The sequence below is a fragment of the Podarcis raffonei genome, chromosome 6, assembly GCF_027172205.1.
Source record: "Podarcis raffonei isolate rPodRaf1 chromosome 6, rPodRaf1.pri, whole genome shotgun sequence".
Lineage (NCBI taxonomy): Eukaryota > Metazoa > Chordata > Lepidosauria > Squamata > Lacertidae > Podarcis > Podarcis raffonei.
This window is the reverse complement of record NC_070607.1, coordinates 25,752,311-25,773,500: the sequence shown is the minus strand read 5'-3', so window position 1 is coordinate 25,773,500 and position 21,190 is coordinate 25,752,311. Positions and strand designations below refer to the sequence as shown.

Below are 21,190 nucleotides of genomic sequence, written 5' to 3'. Positions count from 1 at the left end.
TTAACAATCGTCATGCTATCTCTGAAATGGAAATGCAAGGAGCCATTGAAAGAACTTTGTGTACAATGGATAACTTAAAGGGATCCCCCCCCTGTAGATTAAAAAAAAATGTCTGTGTTTGTGCTAGAGTTCGCCTGGGGTTAGGGAGAAATGGAGAATTGTTTTTTCTCTTCATATAATCTGGCCAGTGTATTCCATCCAGATATGTACATTTCTTGAATTTTGTATAACTGGGTCCTGGACAAGTTACTTCTAGGCTTCTCCTCCATCAACTCTCTATAAGAGTTATTGAATGAATCTTACAGTATGAGGAGATGGCCTTTGAGTAGAGAATAAATAATTGGGTGTGAAAGAGTGACTAAGATAGAAATAATGCAGCCCTATACATGTCTACTCAAAAATTATCTCCATTAAGTTTACTCCCAAGTAAGTGTGTATAAGGTGGGGCGTGCGTGGCGCTGTGGTCTAAACCACTGAGCCTCTTGGGCTTGTCGATCAGAAGGTCAGTGGTTTGAATTTCCACAACAGGGTAAGCTGCCGTTCCTTGGTCCCAGCTTCTGCCAACCTAGCAGTTCGAAAGCACGCCCCCCCCAAAGTACAAGTAGATAAATAGGTACTGCTCCAGCAGGAAGGAAATTGGCGTTTCCATGTGCTGCTCTGGTTTTGGTCTCCCATTGCACCAGAAGTGGTTTAGTCATGCTGGCCACATGACCCGGAAAAACTGTCTGTGGACAAACGCCAGCTCCCTTGGCCTGTAAAGTATATGAGCGCCGCAACCCCAGAGCAGGGGCGTAGGAAGGGGGGCGGTCCGCCCCAGGTGCCATCATGGAGGGGGGTGACAAATTATCAAGGAACAATTGCTGCCATATTAGGGCAGTTCATAAAAAACTTTTTTAAAAAAAAATGCCTGCTCCAAAGGTCTTATCTTACTATAGTAGGGAGTATATAGCTATATATGAAATTTCATGCCTATCAGTTAATATTTTGACCCTCCTCCATGAAAATAGCTGTTTACTTGGCCATTTTCCTATGTCATGAAGGCTGAAATTTCAGTTCAGTGGAGCACCATAGTTGCTTTCCTTTGGAGGCTGGCAGGGAGCTGAAGGTGGGTCTTGCACCAGCATGCCAATATTTATTGAGATACAGTGGTACCTCGGGTTACAGACGCTTCAGGTTGCAGACTCCGCTAACCCAGAAATAGTACCTTGGGTTAAGAACTTTGCTTCAGGATGAGAACAGAAATCGCACGGCGGCGGTGCAACAGCAGCAGCGGGAGGCCCCATTAGCTAAAGTGGTACCTCAGGTTAAGAACAGTTTCAGGTTAAGAATGGACCTCCAGAACGAATGAAGTTCTTAACCCGAGGTACCACTGTATACTGTAGACTTCAACATTCTAAACTCTTAATTCTGATAGTCAGCCTTTTGTATAGCTGAAGTTGCAAAACATGATCCTTTGAATGTTTAACAGTCCTTGGTCTGCTGTGACTGGACCTCCTCATACTTCTAGCTCCCTTTGCTAATTTCTTGCAAACTTTGTTTTTTTAGCGGCAGTCAGCAAAACAACTGCACACATTGTCAGAATATCACAGTTGGGAGAGTTCCCTTCGTATGCAATGCTTGTCAGTTCTAAATAGTTTGTTCATTTGTTTTAAACAGATCTGTTTTGCAAAGTCCTGTTTATTCAGAAGTGTGGGATTCACTGCTTCCTTTCCATTGCAGATGTACTGTGTGTGTGTTGCCTGCCTCATGATGGTACAGGCATTAGCCCCAAAATTTGCCTTCTCCAGTCTTGCTCCAGTCTCTCAGCCTTGTTCCTGTTACATGCAGCCCAGCAAATGCCATTCTTTCTAACCCAACCGAAAGCATATGGGGAAAGTAAACGATCATTTGTAGATATCCAGTTTAAGATAACTGTGAGAATTTGGTCATTCCTCTCTTCCACACAAGGACCACAAACACAAACAAATACATACACAAGGACTTCACACACAAACAGGGATAAATAGAGGACTCTGCCACTCACTCTCTCCTGCTGACAGACTTCAGCAACTTAACTGGTGACAGCCATTTCTTCTTGGGGAATGGCTCCAGCCAGGAAAAAAATCAGTGTATACCAAATATGTGTTGTAATTAGGGATGGGTGAATCTGTCAGTTTTGGTTTCTCTTGGTTTCTTATTTTTTCAGTCTTCTTCTATGTTCAGATCCCCCCATTTCTACATCAGTTTGTGTGTGTTTTTAGAAAAACCAAAGTCCTCATCAAAATTTGCCTGCCATTTGTAGAAATTTGTCCCCATGTACACATTTTTTGCAAATCAGTTTTCCCTAATACAATGCATTTTTCATGTTGTTTTCAATGATATCTGTGTTTCTATGCACAGCACATGCAATTTTTTGTGTGTGACTTGTCTTGGGAATTGCATTGCAAAATTCAAAGGAGTGCAAATTTCAAAGGATGGCTGTGCTGCAGTTAACATATTGTTACAGAAAGTGTGGACTTGGTAGGTTTTACCTTTAAATGCAAACTGGGCTGACTTTCTCCCCCATCCCTAGTTGTAGTACAACTTAAGAGATTTTAATTAGTGTTGCGTTGATATTTTTGTCCACCCCTCCCATTCTGAGAAGTGTGACGTCAGAAGGATTTCTGGTCCACTTATTCTGTTTGCATCAGAATTCACAGAAATCTAATTCCTCAACCATCCCTAGTTCAAGGAGACATTTTTTCACTGCTGTATCACAGCCCTTTCTTCTTGGAGTTTTGAAAAGTTTGGCAAGCTTTATAGCATTGCAGGTTCACTGTGTCAGCCTTTGGATGGTTGGAACAAATCATTTTGATTTTATAATAATTGGGATGTTCAGGTTTTATGATGCTGGAACAGGGTTTGACCTATCCACCTTTTAAATATATGTGCTTGTAGAATATAAATGCTAGAAAGGATTATTTTGTTGGGTTGTGGTGATTGTAAAACAACCTGGGTAGCAGAAATGTTTAATAGGCCTTGCAGCAGCTAAATTTGAGAGTGGTGTATGTGTGATTCCTGGGCATTTACTGCATTCATCATAGAAGTGGGGGTGTCCAACATCTGTTTAAATGGCATCTGTCCTGGGTGCATGTTACTTCCAAATCATTTATCTATTTCAGATGTTATTCTCCCTGTATCTCTTATTGCTGGTGGCTTTTATACAGATTGTGTGTCTCTATGTTTGTTCTCAGTTACGTTCTTCCCCATGTAGTGTGTGTGTGTGTGTGTGTGTGTGTGTGTGTGTGTGTTGTGTTTTTACTCCAAATTGTTTCTCTCCTGGGTGGCTGCTGGGTGATATATCAATATTTGATCTCTCTCCGAAGTGTGTTTCTGCTGGGTGGCTGTTCATTACCAAAGAGTGTCTCTCCAGTGTGACTATTGGCTCTCTATCCGATAATCTTGATCTCACTCTCCCATCTGTCCATTACTAGATCTTTGTTTAACAAAGTTCTCTGTGCCCTTTAGTGCCAGAGAGGTGGCGTATTGAAATGGTAACTGAGAAAACGTTCCCAAATACTGCTTTCAGATGACAGGGTCACAAATATCGCTTTGCTCGATTGCCCACAAAATGAAAAGGCACACATGTAAGTAGCAGCACACTCTGTTGATGATGTTGCTATACACAAACACAGCCAAATTCTTCCCTGGTTTCATTTCCAATAGCTTCAATTCTCTGAGACCCAAGAATATTCTGGACTGCAAGTCTTCAGCGAGTAGCATGTTAGTGCTGCTGTGTACTGAGTTTTAATACTTTATTTTACAAATTCTTAAACTGCCTGTTAGAGCATGGTGCTGATGATGCCAAGGTTGCAGGTTCAATCCTATATGGGATGGCTTCATATTCTTGCATTTCAGGAGGTTGAACTAGATGATCCTCGAGGTCTCTTCCAACTCTGCAATTTTGTGATTCTGTGTAATCTTCATAGATTGCCAACCTGAAGCCATCAAAACACCCAGGGAAATAAGCTCATCGTTTGTTCGCCCTCAAACAAGCTGTACTTTGTCCAATAGTCCTGTTATACCTGAACTGGTCCTTTCTGCATTATGAAATTTAGAACTTTATTCTCCTACGCAAATAATTTTTCATGAATAGGTGCTCCTAATTCCCTAGGAAGTATAACATCTAAAGCTTTAAACCTTTACAGTGCACATGGAGTAAGATCTACAGGGTCTGTTAAGACAAAAGCAACACTTTAACCAGAAGTCAGTATGCACACACAGTCATACCTCGGGTTACAGACGCTTCAGGTTGCGCGTTTTCGGGTTGTGCACCACGCCGAACCCGGAAGTACTGGAACGGGATACCTCCGGGTTCTGGCGCTCACGCATGCGCAGAAGCACTAAATCATGCTTTGTGCATGCGCAGAAGTGCTGAATCGCAACCCGCAGCACAGCACCTGCGCTGCGGGTTGCGAACGCTGCAGGTTGTGAGCGTGCCTCCCACAGGGATCATGTTCACAACCCGAGCGTCCACTGTATTCACACACAGCGGAGAATGTTCACACACAGGAGAATAAAGTCCTGGATTTGTAAGTTCCACCATGGCTCTACAGACCAGAAAATTGAACATTGGCCTAGCTGTCAGTGTGGTTTCCTCCTATAGGCCGGCATGTCCAACTTTTTTCTTTTTGAAAAAAAGAAAGAAATATGAATGCTTCACCATTCATTCCTCGCCTTTAAGAAAAAAAGGACTCACAAATCAAAAATAGTTATAAAATACACTACAGGTGAATGTGTGCATTTGAGAGAGAGAGGAAAAAAGAGACAGGTGTAGTACAGGTACTTACAGATCAAACCTGACTGCTGACAGCTTTGCTCTCTTCAAATTAATCTGTCCAAAAAAGAAAAAGGCTGCAGAAGTGAGCTCACTGTGGGAGATGAAAATGGTTTAAAAAGTTGTCATAGCACCTTGTTTTCCATTATCTCCTGTGTGGAAGCTCCTTGGTGTTCTGACCATGATCCAATCAACTACAGAGGCGTGTATTATTTCTGACTAGGTTGCAGCTTCATAGTCGATAGTTAGCAATCTTTACTCTGAACTAGCCTACAGGCTATACTAAAGATGGTAACCAGCCAATTTAATCTTTTATTTATGTACTCATTTACTACCCTCTTAATCAGTGTCTTTGCCTTACTTTTAAGTGCTGATTTTACCGGTTTTTTTCTTTTTGTTACCTGCATTTTCAATTTTATTTGAAAATAAACTTATTCTTCATATATATATATATATATATATATATATATATATATATATAGTTTAAATTCAACGCACGAGCCCACTCCCAGCCCAGCACCATCAGTCTATAAATGTGTCTGTCTATCTTAGCCCTGTCTTTGTGAGGCAGAGCTTCCCTCAGCAGAGTGTTTTGCATTCGTCTTGTGCTAGAGGTGCCGCTGTCAACAGTGGTTGCGTGTATAGGTGAAAGTCTTAGCAACTTGTCAGGTGAGTTCCCTGTCACCAGCAATGATTATAGAGACTGGGAGAAGGAGCCCTCCACTTCCCAGACGGCTGCAAGATGAACTGAAATCCACCTAGCCAGCCCTTCCCAGAAGCTGCGCTGAAGAACTCTTAACTGCAACTCAGGATCTGGGCCATTACTTTCTTAATTGTACCGTAGTTACTTCTGCTTATTTTTCCTTGTTAAAAACTGATTTAAAAGAACTGCTTAATAGCTTTGCCATTTAAAAACCATCATTTTTATTTTCTTCCTAATTTATTAATAAGCCTTCTTCCCCTCTAGAATTGCTTCCCCCCCAGGGCTTACTAATACTCTGCGTTAACAAGGCTTTAGTTAGATGCACCTCTGCTTTTGTGACGCTCACAAAACACACACAAAAGCAAGAGGCTGGAGAGATAGTGTTACCTCAGATTGCATCTTCTGAGGAGCTCTTTTGCGAGATGTGCCTTCACCTATTGACGCTGTTTGTCAAAAAAAAGGAGGGAACGGTTGACAGGAGGGCAGATGTTGGAGGGCCCTCTCCGCTGTCACCTCATCCCCTTTCCCACCATGTGTTTGTTGCGATGCTTCCAAGGGAACAGGAGCAATTGGCAGGCCCCCCAGCTGGCTCCAGCCCACCGGCCAATGTGCCGGTCAAACTCCAGTCCTTGGGGCAGCATGAATCTGTGACCCAGAGCTTCAGAAGCTTCAGAAGCTGGGCACGCAACTCAGCAGAGTAAACGCACAACAGAAGTGGCAGGGAGACGCTGTGGAAAGCATATTTACAGCAGTTTATTCAGCGTATATCAGGACGAAGGGAAAAACATGTCTTCTCCCTTTCACGTCCAAGCAAGCAGCATAAGCAAAAGCTATACACAAACGGAAGTTCCCAGCAAGCTGTGCTGGAGTGTAGACAGGCATATGACACACAACAATCACACCTGTACTTAAGGTGGAATGGAATATTCTAACAGTGTTGTGGGGAAAGTCTGCAATGGAGAAGCCTGTTGGATCTGCCGGGGCTCTTCCCATGATTCAGAACTAGCATGAGCAGGCTCCCATTGCAACTCTCTGCCTCACGTCCCAAACTTAGGAGTGGCTTTTTGAGTTGTGCACGAGCCTTGGTGAAATGCAGAATGGGAAGGGGATGATCTCACTGAGGGGCCCAATGGGCTGTGGGGGCCTTCATTAGGGAGAATGAGAAATGGAGACTAGCAACGGGAAGAGGAAAGTACCTCTTGATTCCCTGCCCATGCCCTCCCCACACCAGGCTTGTCTCATCTTCCCACCATCCAAACCAGCTCCTTCCGGGGAGGAGGAGGCATGTGAGAGTGAGACAGTCTCCACGTACTCACTAAGGAACAGCAAGCTCCAGAAAGAACACCCCTTTCATATTTAGGAGGAAAGAGAGGTACACAGGAGGTTGATTCAGCAGTAGTCAGGGTAGTAAATGAGGGGAATAGCAACCCCTGTATTGTGTAGTAAAGAACAGGGTCCTATCTATTTGCATTGCCTCAAATGCCTTCAGGGGCTGAAGTACCAAAGCCTTCTCTCAATACAAGTCAATGGGAAAACTTCAAGGGATTTCAGCTCAGTTCCAGGAAAGCAGTACACACAGGGCTGCAGTGAGGAGACATCCTTGCACTTGTGGTATAATAGATGCAACTGAAAATATGTAATTATGCCCTGTGTTATGAACACATCAACTTTCCTTCTGAAGTCACATTACATTATCTGTCTTGCTCTCTTTGAGGAAGGGTGGAATGGTTTAGTCTGGGATATAGATATATAAAAAGGTCAAGGTCAAGGACCCCTGGACGGTTAAGTCCAGTCAAAGGCAACTATGGGGTTGCAGCACACATCTCGCTTTCAGGGCAAGGGAGCCGGCGTTCATCCACAGATAGCTTTCCGGGTCATGTGGCCAGCATGACTAAACCGCTTCTGGCGCAACGGGACACCATGACGGAAACCAGAGCACACTGAAATGCTGTTTACCTTCCCACTGCAGTGGTATCTATTTATCTACTTGCACTGACGTGCTTTTGAACTGCTAGGTTGGCAGAAGCTGGGACAGAGCAATGGGAGCTCACTCTGTCACTGGGATTCGAACCACCATACTTCTGATTGACAAGCCCAAGAGGCTGAGTGGTTTAGACCACAGTGCCACCCGCATCTGGGATGTTGAGTTTGGTCCAAGAGTTCCTCCTCTTAAATGCAACACACACACCAGTTTTTGCTCTGACACCTCTGTTTTCAAGGGAAATAGATATTGCGCTTGCTTCCTTGGAAATTTATGGGCATTCAATTGTGTGGGGGCATTGTGGGTATCTTGCATGTTCTATGTTTGATGGAGCATTGAATGACTCTTGGCAGTGAGTATGGCAGACACCCAAGGATGTGGTCTTCCAGGGTCCTTCATCCTTGAAGGTATATCTCTGGATTTTCTTTTCCTAAGTGTCGGGTTTTTTAGTTTTTTTGCACTCATAATGTCTCCCTGCTCCAGTTGTAGAGAAATGTTTTATTTTCCTGTCTTCAGACATTTTCTTGTCTTGACTGAGGTCTCAGGGCAGTAAAATGGCACTTGGTGTATTCTTTCACATGAAGTTCAAGTGAGGGGCTTTTAAGGTCCGAAAAGACAATGTGTCGACACTGTGGTGACTGGTAAAATATTTGTTACAGTTGTCCATTCAAGTGGCTGAACAAATCCTTGTCGGGTAGCAGCTTATCAGTATTTATTACAGTAAGAAAGAAAAGCTGCCAGAACGCTCAACAGAGATATATTTCCTGATGGCAGCTGCCCTTCCTCCCTTAGTAGAGGTACCCAGTAGATCTTTCTGAATGTGTACAGGATCTTTTTTTTTGGGGGGGGGGATATAGAGATGAGCCCTAATCATGTAGAGAGTTGTTAGTGCTGAAATATGTGTAATCAACATGAAGAGCTCTTTTGTCAAGCCCTTATGCAAATCATACAAATATAAAAATGGTTTAATTGGGTTGTATCCAACAAAGTCATCCCATTAGTGCAAAGATTTCTGTCTGCATAATGTAACTTCCTCATCTTCTTCTCTCCCCCTTTGCCCCTCTAAATCTGCTCTGGTGAGGGGGGGTTGGATTACCCCCAACTTCAGGTCTTTATTTGGCTATGGACTCACTAGGTGAGCTCAGGCCAAACAACACTTTACTCTTTGATTCCGTTTCCCCACCTGCAATACAGAGGATAAGAATATTCACTGACATTGCGTGATAGTTAGAACTACTGTGTATGATAGATGAGAAACGCTTTGACCACTTGAAAACATTATATAAATGATTTTGATCATGAATACGCCTTTGTTGAGTAAAAAGTTACTGTGCACAAAATATAATGATCATGAATTGTCATTTTTGGTTGTCAGCAAAGTTCTATAGGTTCTTCTAATTTAATGGTTGATAGGATGAAGATATTTTCCTTTCTTATGAATACTTGACATACTCACATACCGTTTCTACTTTTCAGGTCTACCAGAACCAAAGAGAGAAGCTGTATTTCAAGGTCTGGGAATGGATCAAGGATTTTACACATCTAAAGACTTCCTGCCATTGGTGGCTATGGCAAGTAAACCAGGTAGCTGTAAAGATATGTTCTCAAGATATTTATGCAAAACATTTATATACTCACATTTCGATATGCTTAATACAAAAACAAAATATGAAGTATCAGGATCTATAGTTACTCAGAATCTTACTAATAAAAAGTCTTCAATAAAAGGAAACCTTGCATTCTGTCCTCCACCCTGAACCAGGAAGGGGACATATATGTTGTAATGTTCCATATAGAAGGCACACAGAGCATGGCTTTTATAAAACAATATAAACTGGTATGCAGGGAACAACGCAAGTCATTCACACTACTGAGCATAGAGTTTTGCCCTTGCCCATAGGGTGGCATTCAGTGAGCCAGAGATGCCATTTTTGTGCGCATTCTTGAGTTTCCTTTAGCAAGCCTCTTTAGCAAGTCCCACGTTGTGGGACTCTCCGGCTCTGAAGAAAAATGGAGCTGTGTGTCCAGAAGAAGTCTTTAAACACAGGCCATAGTGTTGATTTTCCAGCAGCTTAGAATGAAAAGTCATTCATAGAAGAGCACGCAATTATGATTTAGTGTTATGTGCATGAGCCTTAGGGCTCTGTCACATTCCCTCCCTTTTTCTCCCCCTGTGCAAAGAGGATTTTTAACTAGCTGTGGTTATGTGTTATGCCCAAACTAGGGGACATTACAGTTTCCTGGGGGAAAAGAAAAAAGAAACAATAGTTTTCCATGAAAGTGGTGGTGGAAGAGGAATATTTCTGGACACCTTTATATTGGGGGGGGGGGGTCTCATTTATTTTTCAGTTGTGTGGATTACCATGATAAATGCAAATCAGCAGAGGGATGCAGTCTTCATTTTGCTAGGAAAAATAGCTTTGTCATTGCTCCAGCAATTGCAATGATAGAGCTGCAATTAGGTCTGTAGCATTCCTCATTATGAAAGAAAAGCCCAATGGAAATGACACGGGGCCATGACAGAGTTGCTCCCAGTGATTTATTTATTTATTTTGAGGTGGAGTCTCCCATTGGTCTCTCTACCACCAGCTGCAATAATAACCCAAGGTAGGAAATGACTCTACTTCCTGAAGTAGCCTGGTTCCTGGGCGTGTTCTGCCCAGCAACATTCACAGAGCAACCATGGTACCGCTTAAAGTGATGACAAGGCTTTTTGTGGTTAAAGAGAGAACCCCCCCCCGTCACCTCATAGGATAAGATGATGAACATTTTTGAAATCTGTCTACAGTCTTCGGGAGGTAGAGTCTATGAACCTGTGACATTCGGCAAGGCTGAATTATTCAATCCTGTGTGAATATTAATACTTATTGAAGCAGTGTACTTCTCCTTGTGGAAGTTGCTAAGAACTACTTACATTTGGTGGTAACGCCACATGAGAACCATAACACAACTAAGTTGCCCGTTCCATAAGTAGACCTGACAACTTACCATACCTGTGGCAGCTTTGGCCAGGAATGTGTGGTGCTTTGGGCCTAAACTTTTCACTTCAGCGTTTCCAATCTCTGCATCAAAGGTAATTCACAATTATTTATAATTGGCGCTTGGCTCACCTCTGTGTCAAAACCCTTTGTCTTAAGTACAGTATTGTGGGAAGAATTTGGGTTTGTGTAAATACATGAGTTGAATGGAATCTAGGCATTAGCCAAAGAGGACGAAACATCTCACTGACATTTCCAGCAGCTTACAAATGTGTCCCTTTTTCAGACATTATATTGAAAAGCGAACATGGTCACCCATTTTAGCTAATGTTGATTTCAATACCTGTTTCATCAATATTTTATTGATTGATTGATTGATTGATTGATTTTACTGTTGTAAACCAGTTAGAGGTTGTGGTGGGTATTTGCTTGACATTCAAACAGTATATAAATTTTGTTAAATAAATAAAATAATTGTGGTTAGGGGCAGTGGATCCATTAAGCAGCTTCATTTGCCCTCAGTGACATCAGCACATTTCAAAATCTTGTTAGCTATGTATATTTCTAATGTGATCCCTGATTTGCTAGGCTTGTTCAAGTGACTATGGCCAGGAAGAAGACCCAATAAAAGAACAGCATATTGAGGAAATAAACAGAAAAAACAATCAGAAGGAATATCCTTAGCATGGGGATAGGTTCAGGAAATAGTTCAATGGACTCCCAAACTGCTGTAGTACTTTAGTTGCCTGAAATAAAACTGGTGAAAATATGACCAGTCCTGATAAAATTCAATTCTGTCTCCATATGGAAAAATAAATGGTTATGTACTATGCTATGCTGAAGGTTTCCATGTGCGTGTGGTGGGGTTTTTTTAAGTTTCCAAAGGCCTGTGTTTAACTTTTTTTTTGTTCTTGGAAGAAATTGATACTTGTGGTTCTCCACCCTTGCTGTGAAAATTCACAACTACCGCAGCACAAACGTAAGAATTATAGACCACTGGTGATATGCTTTAAAAAACATAGTCTTTTGAATGAAACTATCACAGGCCCCTTCAGATTACAGGTTTATTCTATTTATGGTATCATTTTAAAAATTACAGTAATTTGTTTAATCAGTGGTTAGCTGCATTCTGCCTGCTTTTAAAGTGCAACACATTGTATGGATTTTGTGTCTTTTAAGGGTTGTTGTTTTTAAGCCTTTCTCAGTATTCTGTACCTTACCAGACAGTGACTTATTGACACTGTACAGACTTTCATATTTCTCCTCATAATTATTTTAAGAAACAAAACAAGTAGGAAACAAATATGGCAGGCATGGCCAAAGCCATGATGGGGCTTGTAATCCAGAAACAGCTGGAGGGCCAAAGATTCCCCACACCTGATATATGCACATACATAAATATGGTGGTGACAACAGGCTCTAGGTAGATTGAACCAGAGCCAGGAGCCCTGGATATCAAGCACAAATATTATTCCCATGTGCATCTTGTTTCAGTGGACATGATTCGCAAAGTAAGAGTGGTTGGAGCTGTTTCCCTTTTTATAACCTCAGTTTCTGCCATTTGTAGTCTACCTCCACAATTGTGGAGCCTTCTTTGGACAAGGGCTTGAGTAAGTGGGACTCTAAGTCACATTAGATCGGGTGACAGACAGAATTTCTGGTAACAAGATTTCCCTCTCTCTTTCTCAAGAAATAGTGATGCCGATAAGAATGAGTCAAAGGTTTAATTTTTTGAATACCAGGATCTTAAATCAGTTTCACTCAATCTGACAAGGCCTTACAGTCTCCCCTTTATTTTTATTTTTAAAGAAGAAATGCATTGTACTTTATTTCCTGCCAAGACAGGAAGGCAGTGCTGCTAAAGGATACTGACTATGAAATTACATGTATGAGCATATCTTAAAAATGGGAATAAAACTGTCTTTCAATGAAGCAGAATAATTTGATAGTGACTCTCCATGCTCGGAAACTGCAAGATGCAATTTTACATTGCTTCGAGTATAAGTGCCGTTTGAGCTGTCATGCAGAAATAGCTTTCTGGGTTTTTTTTTTCTCTCTTCCCCTCCTTGAAAATGGGGTTTTCCTTTCATCATTCAGGAATGTGCGCCTGTCGCTCTCCATTGCCATCAATACAGGGAGCAGTGATTGTTCTTGGAGCGGGCGACACTGCTTTTGACTGTGCAACGTCAGCTTTGCGCTGTGGAGCTCGTCGCGTATTTGTGGTGTTCAGGAAAGGATTTACCAATATACGGGCTGTTCCTGAGGAGGTAAGTTTTCCCAAAATTGAAACACCAGAAGTACTAATAGGAAATACATTAAGGTATGCAACACTGGTTTGGGGGGTGGGGGTTATTGCCGTTTTCCCTTAACATTAAAACATGGGCAATAGGGGCCAGCCGGCTTGGGGGTTGATCAGAGAATTGGGGGTGAGGGGAGCAGCCATTTCCCAATAGGGCATTTGTTACACTCAAAATTTGACCCCCCCAACAATTTAATTTCCTTCATCCAAGGGGATAAGGTACTGAGGTCTATACCCCTCCCCTCCACGCCCATGGCAGGACAGAAAAAAATAGCATTGGAAAGGAAAAATTTTGAGCAACATGGTGGCTAGCAAGCAAAGGACGAGATAGTTCTTCCCCTACTCCCTGCCTATCATTTGCTCCCTACTGCTTTTGTTTGGAAACAAATATATAAAAGAAAGTCTGAGCAAAAGGTACAAATAGTCACAAATAGTGTGTTGCACTGTAGCTACAGAGGACTTATCCACACTTCCTTTTGTCCCGCTACTTTCCCCTGGGAAAAATCGCTCTTTAGTGCTCAGTCGAAGCAATTCAGGTTTTCTCCAGATTCACGTTTGCTTAGATTTAGAGCTAAAGAGCTAGTTTTCCCTGAGAAAGGAGCAGAGCAATGGGAAAATCATTCGGACCCATGTCTAGAAAGCTCAGGTCAAGCAGAAAACCACTCAGACCCATGCTTTCTAGGCATGGGGCAAGCAGAAGCGTAGACAAGCCCAGAGACAGCTTCTCCCATGTGGTGCTACCCCTTTAAGAAGTTTGTTATGTACTGTTATGTTTGGGAGGGAAGACCCCTCTGGGAGGTTAATGGAGGAGGCTAGAACCTCAGCCAGAGACAGCGTGCAGGTGGGTGTTTGTGTGTGAGGCAGCCAGCATAGAATAGGACAACAAAATAAATACTAAGTCTACCCTCTGATTGTAAAAATAAACATTACATTACATTACATTGATATCTGGTGCATCTGGGAGAACATCACATACCACTTGTGAAAATGAGTTCCAGCTGCATAAATTTGGGTGTCCTTCAGTGAGCCTCCTTTAACCGGGAAAAGGCAGTGCATGGAGGGTCAGCTCCAGGTTTTTGCAGGATTCAAAGTGTTGGTGCTGACCTCGGTCCTCAGTCCTGTATACCTGAAGGAGCGTCTCCACCCCCATCGTTCAGCCCGGACAATGAGATCCAGCGCCGAGGGCCTTCTGGCGGTTCCCTCATTGCGAGAAGTGAGGTTACAGGGAACCAGACAGAGGACCATCTTGGTAGTGGCGCCCACCCTGTGGAACACCCTCCCTTCAGATGTGAAGAAAATAAGCAGCTATCCTATCTTTAGAAGACATCTGAAGGCAGCCCTGTTCAGGGAAGTTTTTAATATTTAATGCTGTACTGTTTTTAACATTTGATTGGGAGCCGCCCAGAGTGTTGGGGAAACTCAGCCAGATTGGCGGGGTATTAATTATTATTATTATTATTATTATTATTATTATTATTATTATTAGACATCCTCCATGGGCCCTCTGTCAGTGCATCTACCCTGTACCTCCATATCAGTAATTGCTTGCTGCTCTTATTATTCTACCTGCTTGCTTGGAAGAGAGTCATGACATTTCCTCCTCCTTCTCACCACCACTGTTATCTGGCCCAGGGTGAGAGGTGGGTGAACATGCTGAAGAGGAGAAGGAGGTCCATCAGGCTTTCGTCAGACATGCCAACCTTTGGCGCCAGCCCTGAGAGTGTGTCAATTAATGTGTCTCTTGTGCCTCCTTTTGACCATAGCGCTGTTGACCTGGTGGACTCCTCATGGCCTCTTGGAGTCCTGGCACATGCCCAGCCTCAAGCCCTTTAGAGTTGGCCCTGAAATACAAAAACAAGTGTGTGCAAGACGGGTTCTTTATTCACAGCATCTTTCTGTCAACTGTGAGGAGAGTTTTCTATCGCAAGAAAACCTTCATGTAATTTAAAATTATACAAGTGTGGAAATATTTCCCCTCAGGAAGACATTGAGATATAATAAACCTGTCTCACACCTGATGGTTTTTGCCGTCTCATAACACTGTGCCAGCCACTTGAAATAAAATATTGCTATGAGGTGTTTACTGTGGTCTTCTTAGGAACTATATGATGTTCCTAAGTTTATACTGACTCAGACCATCTAGCCTAGTCTTGAGAGCCAGTGTGATGTAGTGGCTAAGAGCAGTTGACTCCTAATCTGGTGAACCGGGTTCGATTCCCCGCTCCTCCACATGCAGCTGCTGGGTGACCTTGGGCTAGTCACACTTCTCTGAAGTCTCTCAGCCTCACTGACCTCACAGAGTGTTTGTTGTTGGGGAGGAAGGGAGAGGAGATTGTTAGCCACTTTGAGACTCCTTCGGGTAGTGATAAAGTGGGATATCAAATCCAAACTCCTCCTCCTCCTCCTCCTCTTCTTCTAACTGACACCCCTCCTACTACATGTCCTTTAACCAGAGATGCCAACAGTTGAATGTCAGACTTTTAAAACAAGACACGTGGGCTCTACGCAAGCCTGTGCAGAGCTTGTCTGAGGCCTGGGGCAGGAATTCCCAGTCAGCTAAGAGGCATGGGGCATCTTGGCATGACAACGCAAGTCCACCAGGCCCCTGAGGGGGCTCCCTGGCCAGATTAGCCTTCCAAAGCCTGGGGCAAGTGTATCAGGCTGCACCTTGCACTCTGCACAGGCCTGGCTCTATGTATGGGTTGCTCTGTGCCTCAGGCTTTCTATGCAAAAGGTCCCAGGTTCAGTTCTCAGCATTTCCAAGTAAGAGCTAGGAGATAGTACTGGAAAGCTGCTGCCTGCCAGTGTAGACAGTACTGAGCTATATAGACCAATTATCTGAATCAGTATAAAGCATCTTCCTACGTTCCTATGATCTCTATTGCATACCCTCCGTTTCTCCAATGAAATAGGGACGTCCTATTCCATAACAACCACAACCACAACAATTTTATTATTTATACCCCACCCATCTGGGCTGCATCTGACATATATAAAAACATGATGAAACATTAAACAACTTCCCTATACAGAGCTGCCTTTGGGTGTCTTCAAAAGGCTGTAGAGTTAGTTATCTCATTGACTCGGGGGTTGCATAGCTCCATACCCTCCAACGTTTCGCTGAGGAAACTAGGGTCGTCCTAAGGAAAAGCAGGACTTTCTGGGATCAAACCAGAAGCCACAATGGCTTCTGTAAATCTGGGACTCTCTCTGGAAAATAGGGACAGTTGGAGGGTCTGCTACTGTTATTTTTAAAAAATATACGATGACATTTGAACGTTCCCATTTATAGACATGCAGTTTAGCACTTGGTAATACTTTTGTAATTCCTGTTGAGACTGGGGGGGAAATTACACACACACACACACAGAGAGAGAGAGAGAGAGAGAGAGAGAGAGAGAGAGAGAGAATGAGAATTCTGGGTGGTTACTTCAGTTTTCCAAATATATAAATTATAACTATCCAGGTGCACTGTACAGATTACCATACTCCATTCTAGGTGGCATTCAAATGATTACTTACCACAAAGTGGGAATGTTGTTATTTTTTAAAAAAAAATACTTTGCAGAGGAAATCATCTGAGGTGATGAGAGCCTCCCAGCAATGAATTCACCCAGGTTGGCAAGTCCCCAAAGCAAGGTCTGCTTGAGTTTCATTGGCCCATCACTCCAGTTCACATGTGGCTATTTTCATGAGCCAGTTCACCTTTGTGACATGACTCTAAATATTGACCTTCTGATAGAGGAAATGTACATGTAGAGCCACTCCAAACTGTGTGTGATATTTACAGGCCTTGTCCAACTGGCCACCATAAAAATGAACAACTTTTAGATGTCTATGAAGAGCAGGTCAGGAATTTTTTTTTAAAAAAATATTTTTATTGAAATTTAAGATCACCAACCAACACCCACCAACAAAACATCAAATCTTGTTACATATGTCCTACTTTATGCTCCATAGAGCCGTTGACTTCCCTTCCACCAGTTTTCCTATTCCATTCTATAATTCACAGTTTCTTTAATTAAACATTACATCATGACATAAGATTTACTTCAGTCCTGCCAACGTTTTCAAATTTGTACAGTTCTCACTTATATAAATCATAAATTTACTCCATTCTTTTTGGTACTTTGTCTCCTCCTGATTGCGAATTCTGTGTTTCAATTTAGCCATCTCAGCATATTCAACCAACATTATCTGCCATTCTCCTATCGTCGGCATCTCCTGTTGCTTCCACTTTTGAGCTATCAAAACTCTAGCTGCTGTTGTTGCATGCAGATATAGTCTTTGATCTATCTTCTTAATATCTTCTTCCACCAAACCTAGCAAGAATTCTTCTGGCTTTTTGGGAAAACTATACTTAAACATCTTTTTTAACTCATTATAAACCGCTTCCCCAAACTCCTTTATTACATGACCACCACATGTGATAGAAGTTGCCATCCTTTTCTTTGCATTTCCAACAGGTTTTACTGCTTGTTCTATACATTTTTGCCAATTTGATGGGAGGCAGGCCAGGAATTTTATTTACATGTGGGAGAGATCCTCAGAAAGAAAGTCTGTGTGTTGAATTCATGTGCTTTAAAAAAAAAAAAAAGGTTACCAATGTTTTGAGGCACAACTTAATTTGGAACTCAGATCAGAGTTTCAGTAGCCAGCATGCATACGCCACACACATATTAAGCTTCTGATTGGCATCTTAATCATTTATTTTATTATGAAAGCTTTTTATTTCAGCTTTAATTATCGCAATGTGTTGGGCTTGCTTTGTTGTAATTTATGTGCCGCATACCACGGATTATTGCATAATTCACACTAATGAGACATCAGATATGCCCCAGTTACAAAATATATGCGGAAATAGCCCCCTCTCTTCAGGGACAGATGTAGACCTAACGGTTGCACAAGGTGACTAGTGGGGAATCATCTAGAACAGAGAGTAATTTTTCATGCTACATAATTTATGTTCTGGAGTTTTTTTGTCAGAGAGTAATAATTTAGAGAGATTATTTTTGAACAAATGTAATAAATACACTAATTTATTCTTAGCACAACTCTGATGGTAGTTCCCTGGTTCTTATGTATGAACTGTTGTTGTTTTTTGCTGAGGTGTAAATATTGTTTGCAGATTTTTTTCCTCCCTAAAACAGAGGTAGCAAACCAGTGGCCTTCTATATATTGTTGAACCACAGCCACCATCACTTTTGACCATGGACTATGCCATACCTTCCAACATTTCTCCCATGATAATAGAAATGCCCTATTCAATATTAACAACAACACACCCCACCCATCTGACCCAACATGTATAAAAACACAATAAAACATTAAACATTTAAAAAAGAACTTTCCTATACAGGGCTGCCATCAGATGTCTTCTAAAGGTAATTATCTCCTTGGTTCAGTGGTTGCTGAACTGCATACCCTCCAACATTTCTTTGATGAGAATAGGGACATCCTAAGAAAAAAGGAAAATTCCAGGATCAAATCAGAAACCGGGACAGCTTTTCTAAATCCTGCCACATTTTTTTTTAACCATAAAAGTTAGTAATCTTATCAACTTTAGTGAACACAAATAGAACACAATGAACCCTAAAGGTTTCGCTCTGAGAAAAAGAGTTAAGCTCTTCTTTAAATTTCATATCCATTTTGCATAATCCTTTCAAGAGATGCCCAGTTTTTGGAATAATTTCAACTCCTGCCTTAATGTGAAAACATCTTTGACCAAATTAGCAAGTCAAGCATCTGGTAGAAGTTATATTCTTAAATTCACGAAGAATAGATTCACTCAAAATGGTGGGTGTTATTGAAGCAAGAAGTAAATCATGGGTAGGCAAAGGCTCAGGGGCCGAATCTGGCCCAATCGCCTTCTAAATCCGGCCTGCAGACAGTCTGGGAATCAGCGTGTTTTTACATGAGTAGAATGTGTCCTTTTATTTGAAATGCATCTCTGAGTTATTTGTGGGGCCTGCCTGGTTTTTTTCACATGAGTAGAATGTATGCTTTTATTTAAAATGCATCTCTGGGCTATTTGTGGGGCATAGGAATTCGTTCATTCCCCCCACAAAAAAATATAGTCCGGCCCCCCCCAAGGTCTAAGGGACAGTGGACTGGCCCCCTGCTGAAAAAGTTTGCTGACCCCTGAAGTAAATAATGGAGGTCATTTGGGTGACATTTCAGGAGGTTTGCAGAAGCATTCCGGGAGTCTAAATTTTGGTGGGCAAAAGCAGGGCAGTGAAACTGGCATACCTCTTTTGCCTTTTAGTTCTGTCTCCTGTTTTGTAACAATGGCAGCACTCATCCCAGTCTCAGAATAGCACTACATTTTGACATAATATCACGGTGATAGAAGGGGGCAGGGCTTTTTTCAGGGGGAACTCACAGGAACTTAGTTCCAGCACCTCTCAGGTGGGTTCTGGCACCTCTCAGGTAAGCATCATTGCTATTCTAAGAGAATGAGGGAGGTCATGGTGAGTTCTGGCACCTTTTTCCACCTAGAAAAATAGCACTGGCAGGGAGTGGGAAAGATATTCAGCAGTCTCTGGGTGGTTTGCTGCCACGATCACAGCGAAATATGGTGGCACACTGGGAGAGGAGAGTAGGAAGTCTCCTTGCACAAGCAGATTTTGTTTTACTTGTTCAAGGAGTTACTTAGCACTCCTTTGAATTCAAGCCCTGGTTTCTGTGGCAGGTCTCATCCTCAAGGGTCCTGTCATTGTTACAAATGTCTGTAGCCTCTGCTTCTCTTTTTCAGGACCAGCTATTATGAGGTCATAGTTACGTACTGGTGGCATTGTGTTGTGAATGTACAATGCACATCTGCTCTGTTTGATAGGCATGTTGGGATCAAGTTCTCTGTGTGGGATCTCACTCCAAGAGGGTACATTCTCTAGCTGGAATTTGGGAGGGGTGCTTGTCCTGTCATGGTTGTTACCCAGACTGTAGCTGCTCTACTGTTGTCCTTTTGCTGTGACCTCACAGTCGCAACCTCCCATTTTTGTAGATTAACAGAGAGAAAGAGGCATGATGATGATGATTGATTGATTGATTAAATTTGTATATTGCCCTATACCTGTAGGTCTCTGGGTGGTTCACAACACCTAGACAATATACAAAGCACAAAATACATAATAAAATACATAATAAAGGTAAAGGGACCCCTGACCATTAGGTCCAGTTGTGACCGACTCTGGGGTTGCGCGCTCATCTCGCTCTATAGGCCGAGGGAGCCGGCGTTTGTCCGCAGACAGCTTCCGGGTCATGTGGCCAGCATGACTAAGCCGCTTCTGGCGAAACCAGAGCAGCACACGGAAGTGCTGTTTACCTTCCCGCTGGAGCGGTCCCTATTTATCTACTTGCACTTCGACGTGCTTTTGAACTGCTGGGTGGGCAGGAGCAGGGACCGAGCAATGGGAGCTCACCCCGTCACGGGGATTCGAACCGCCGACCTTCTCTTCGGCAAATCCTAGGCTCTGTGGTTTAAGCCACAGCGCCACCCGCATCCCAAAATACATAATAAAAATAATCAAAACAAGTAACAGTATTAATGCATACTGTCAGTATTGCCTGATATGCCATCCATCTCCTCTTTTTCTAAGTTCTGAAGTCCTGTGTGTGTGTGTGTGCAATAGACTGCTATCTGCCAGTGATTCCATCTGCCATGTTTCTTGCAGATATGTGGAGGTAGTGTGTATATCTGCGGAGGCACCCATTTCTGGTTTACTAAACCAAGTGTTGAGAACCTTGGGCCCTCCAGATGCTGCTGAACTACATCTCTCATCATCTGTGGCTGTTGGCCAGGCTTTCTGGGGCTGATGGGAGTTGTAGTTCAGCAACACCCAGAAAGCCACAGGCTCCCCATACCTGTACTAAACCTTCACGTGTTGGCTTCCAGTATGGTGTAGTGGTTAAGAGCGGTAGTCTCGTTATCTGGGGAACCGGGTTCGCGTCTCCGCTCCTCCACATGCAGCTGCTGGGTGACCTTGTGCCAGTCACACTTCTTTGAAGTCTCTCAGCCCCACTCACCTCACAGAGTGTTTGTTGTGGGGGAGGAAGGAAAAGGAGAATGTTAGCCGCTTTGAGACTCCTTAAAAGGGAGTGAAAGGCGGGATATCAAATCCAAACTCTTCTTCTTCTTCTTCTTCTTCTTGCACTTTAATGAGGAGTGGTGCACATAGCAATAGTAGAATTTTGGGAGAAAGGAGCTTGGGGGAAAACAGAGAGTGCAGGTTTGCTGCTCTCACTAAATTGGGCTTTGCTGCTTTGAATTCATTCTTCAGCTGAAATCATTGACATTTAAGAAAAGACATCTGACCAATGGGAGTAGAAAGAATTGTGACTATTGGTCATGGAAGATGTTGCTTTGTGTAGATTCAGTATGTGTCAAATGAATGGAAATAAAAATAATCATAAATGATAATTTAAATGCAAAAAG

At 42.6% G+C, this 21,190-nt stretch overlaps 1 protein-coding gene across 3 annotated transcripts in view; it reads left to right on the top strand.

Annotated features, from left to right (window-relative positions):
* DPYD (dihydropyrimidine dehydrogenase) overlaps nucleotides 1-21,190 on the top strand; it is a 503,241-nt gene that overhangs the window by 230,546 nt on the left and 251,505 nt on the right. For all 3 annotated transcript variants that reach the window (XM_053391713.1, XM_053391712.1, XM_053391714.1), the window contains exons 9-10: nucleotides 8,956-9,063; nucleotides 12,555-12,724. In XM_053391713.1, the coding sequence (XP_053247688.1) occupies nucleotides 8,956-9,063; nucleotides 12,555-12,724 (278 nt within the window). The remainder of the gene's footprint in view (nucleotides 1-8,955; nucleotides 9,064-12,554; nucleotides 12,725-21,190) is intronic.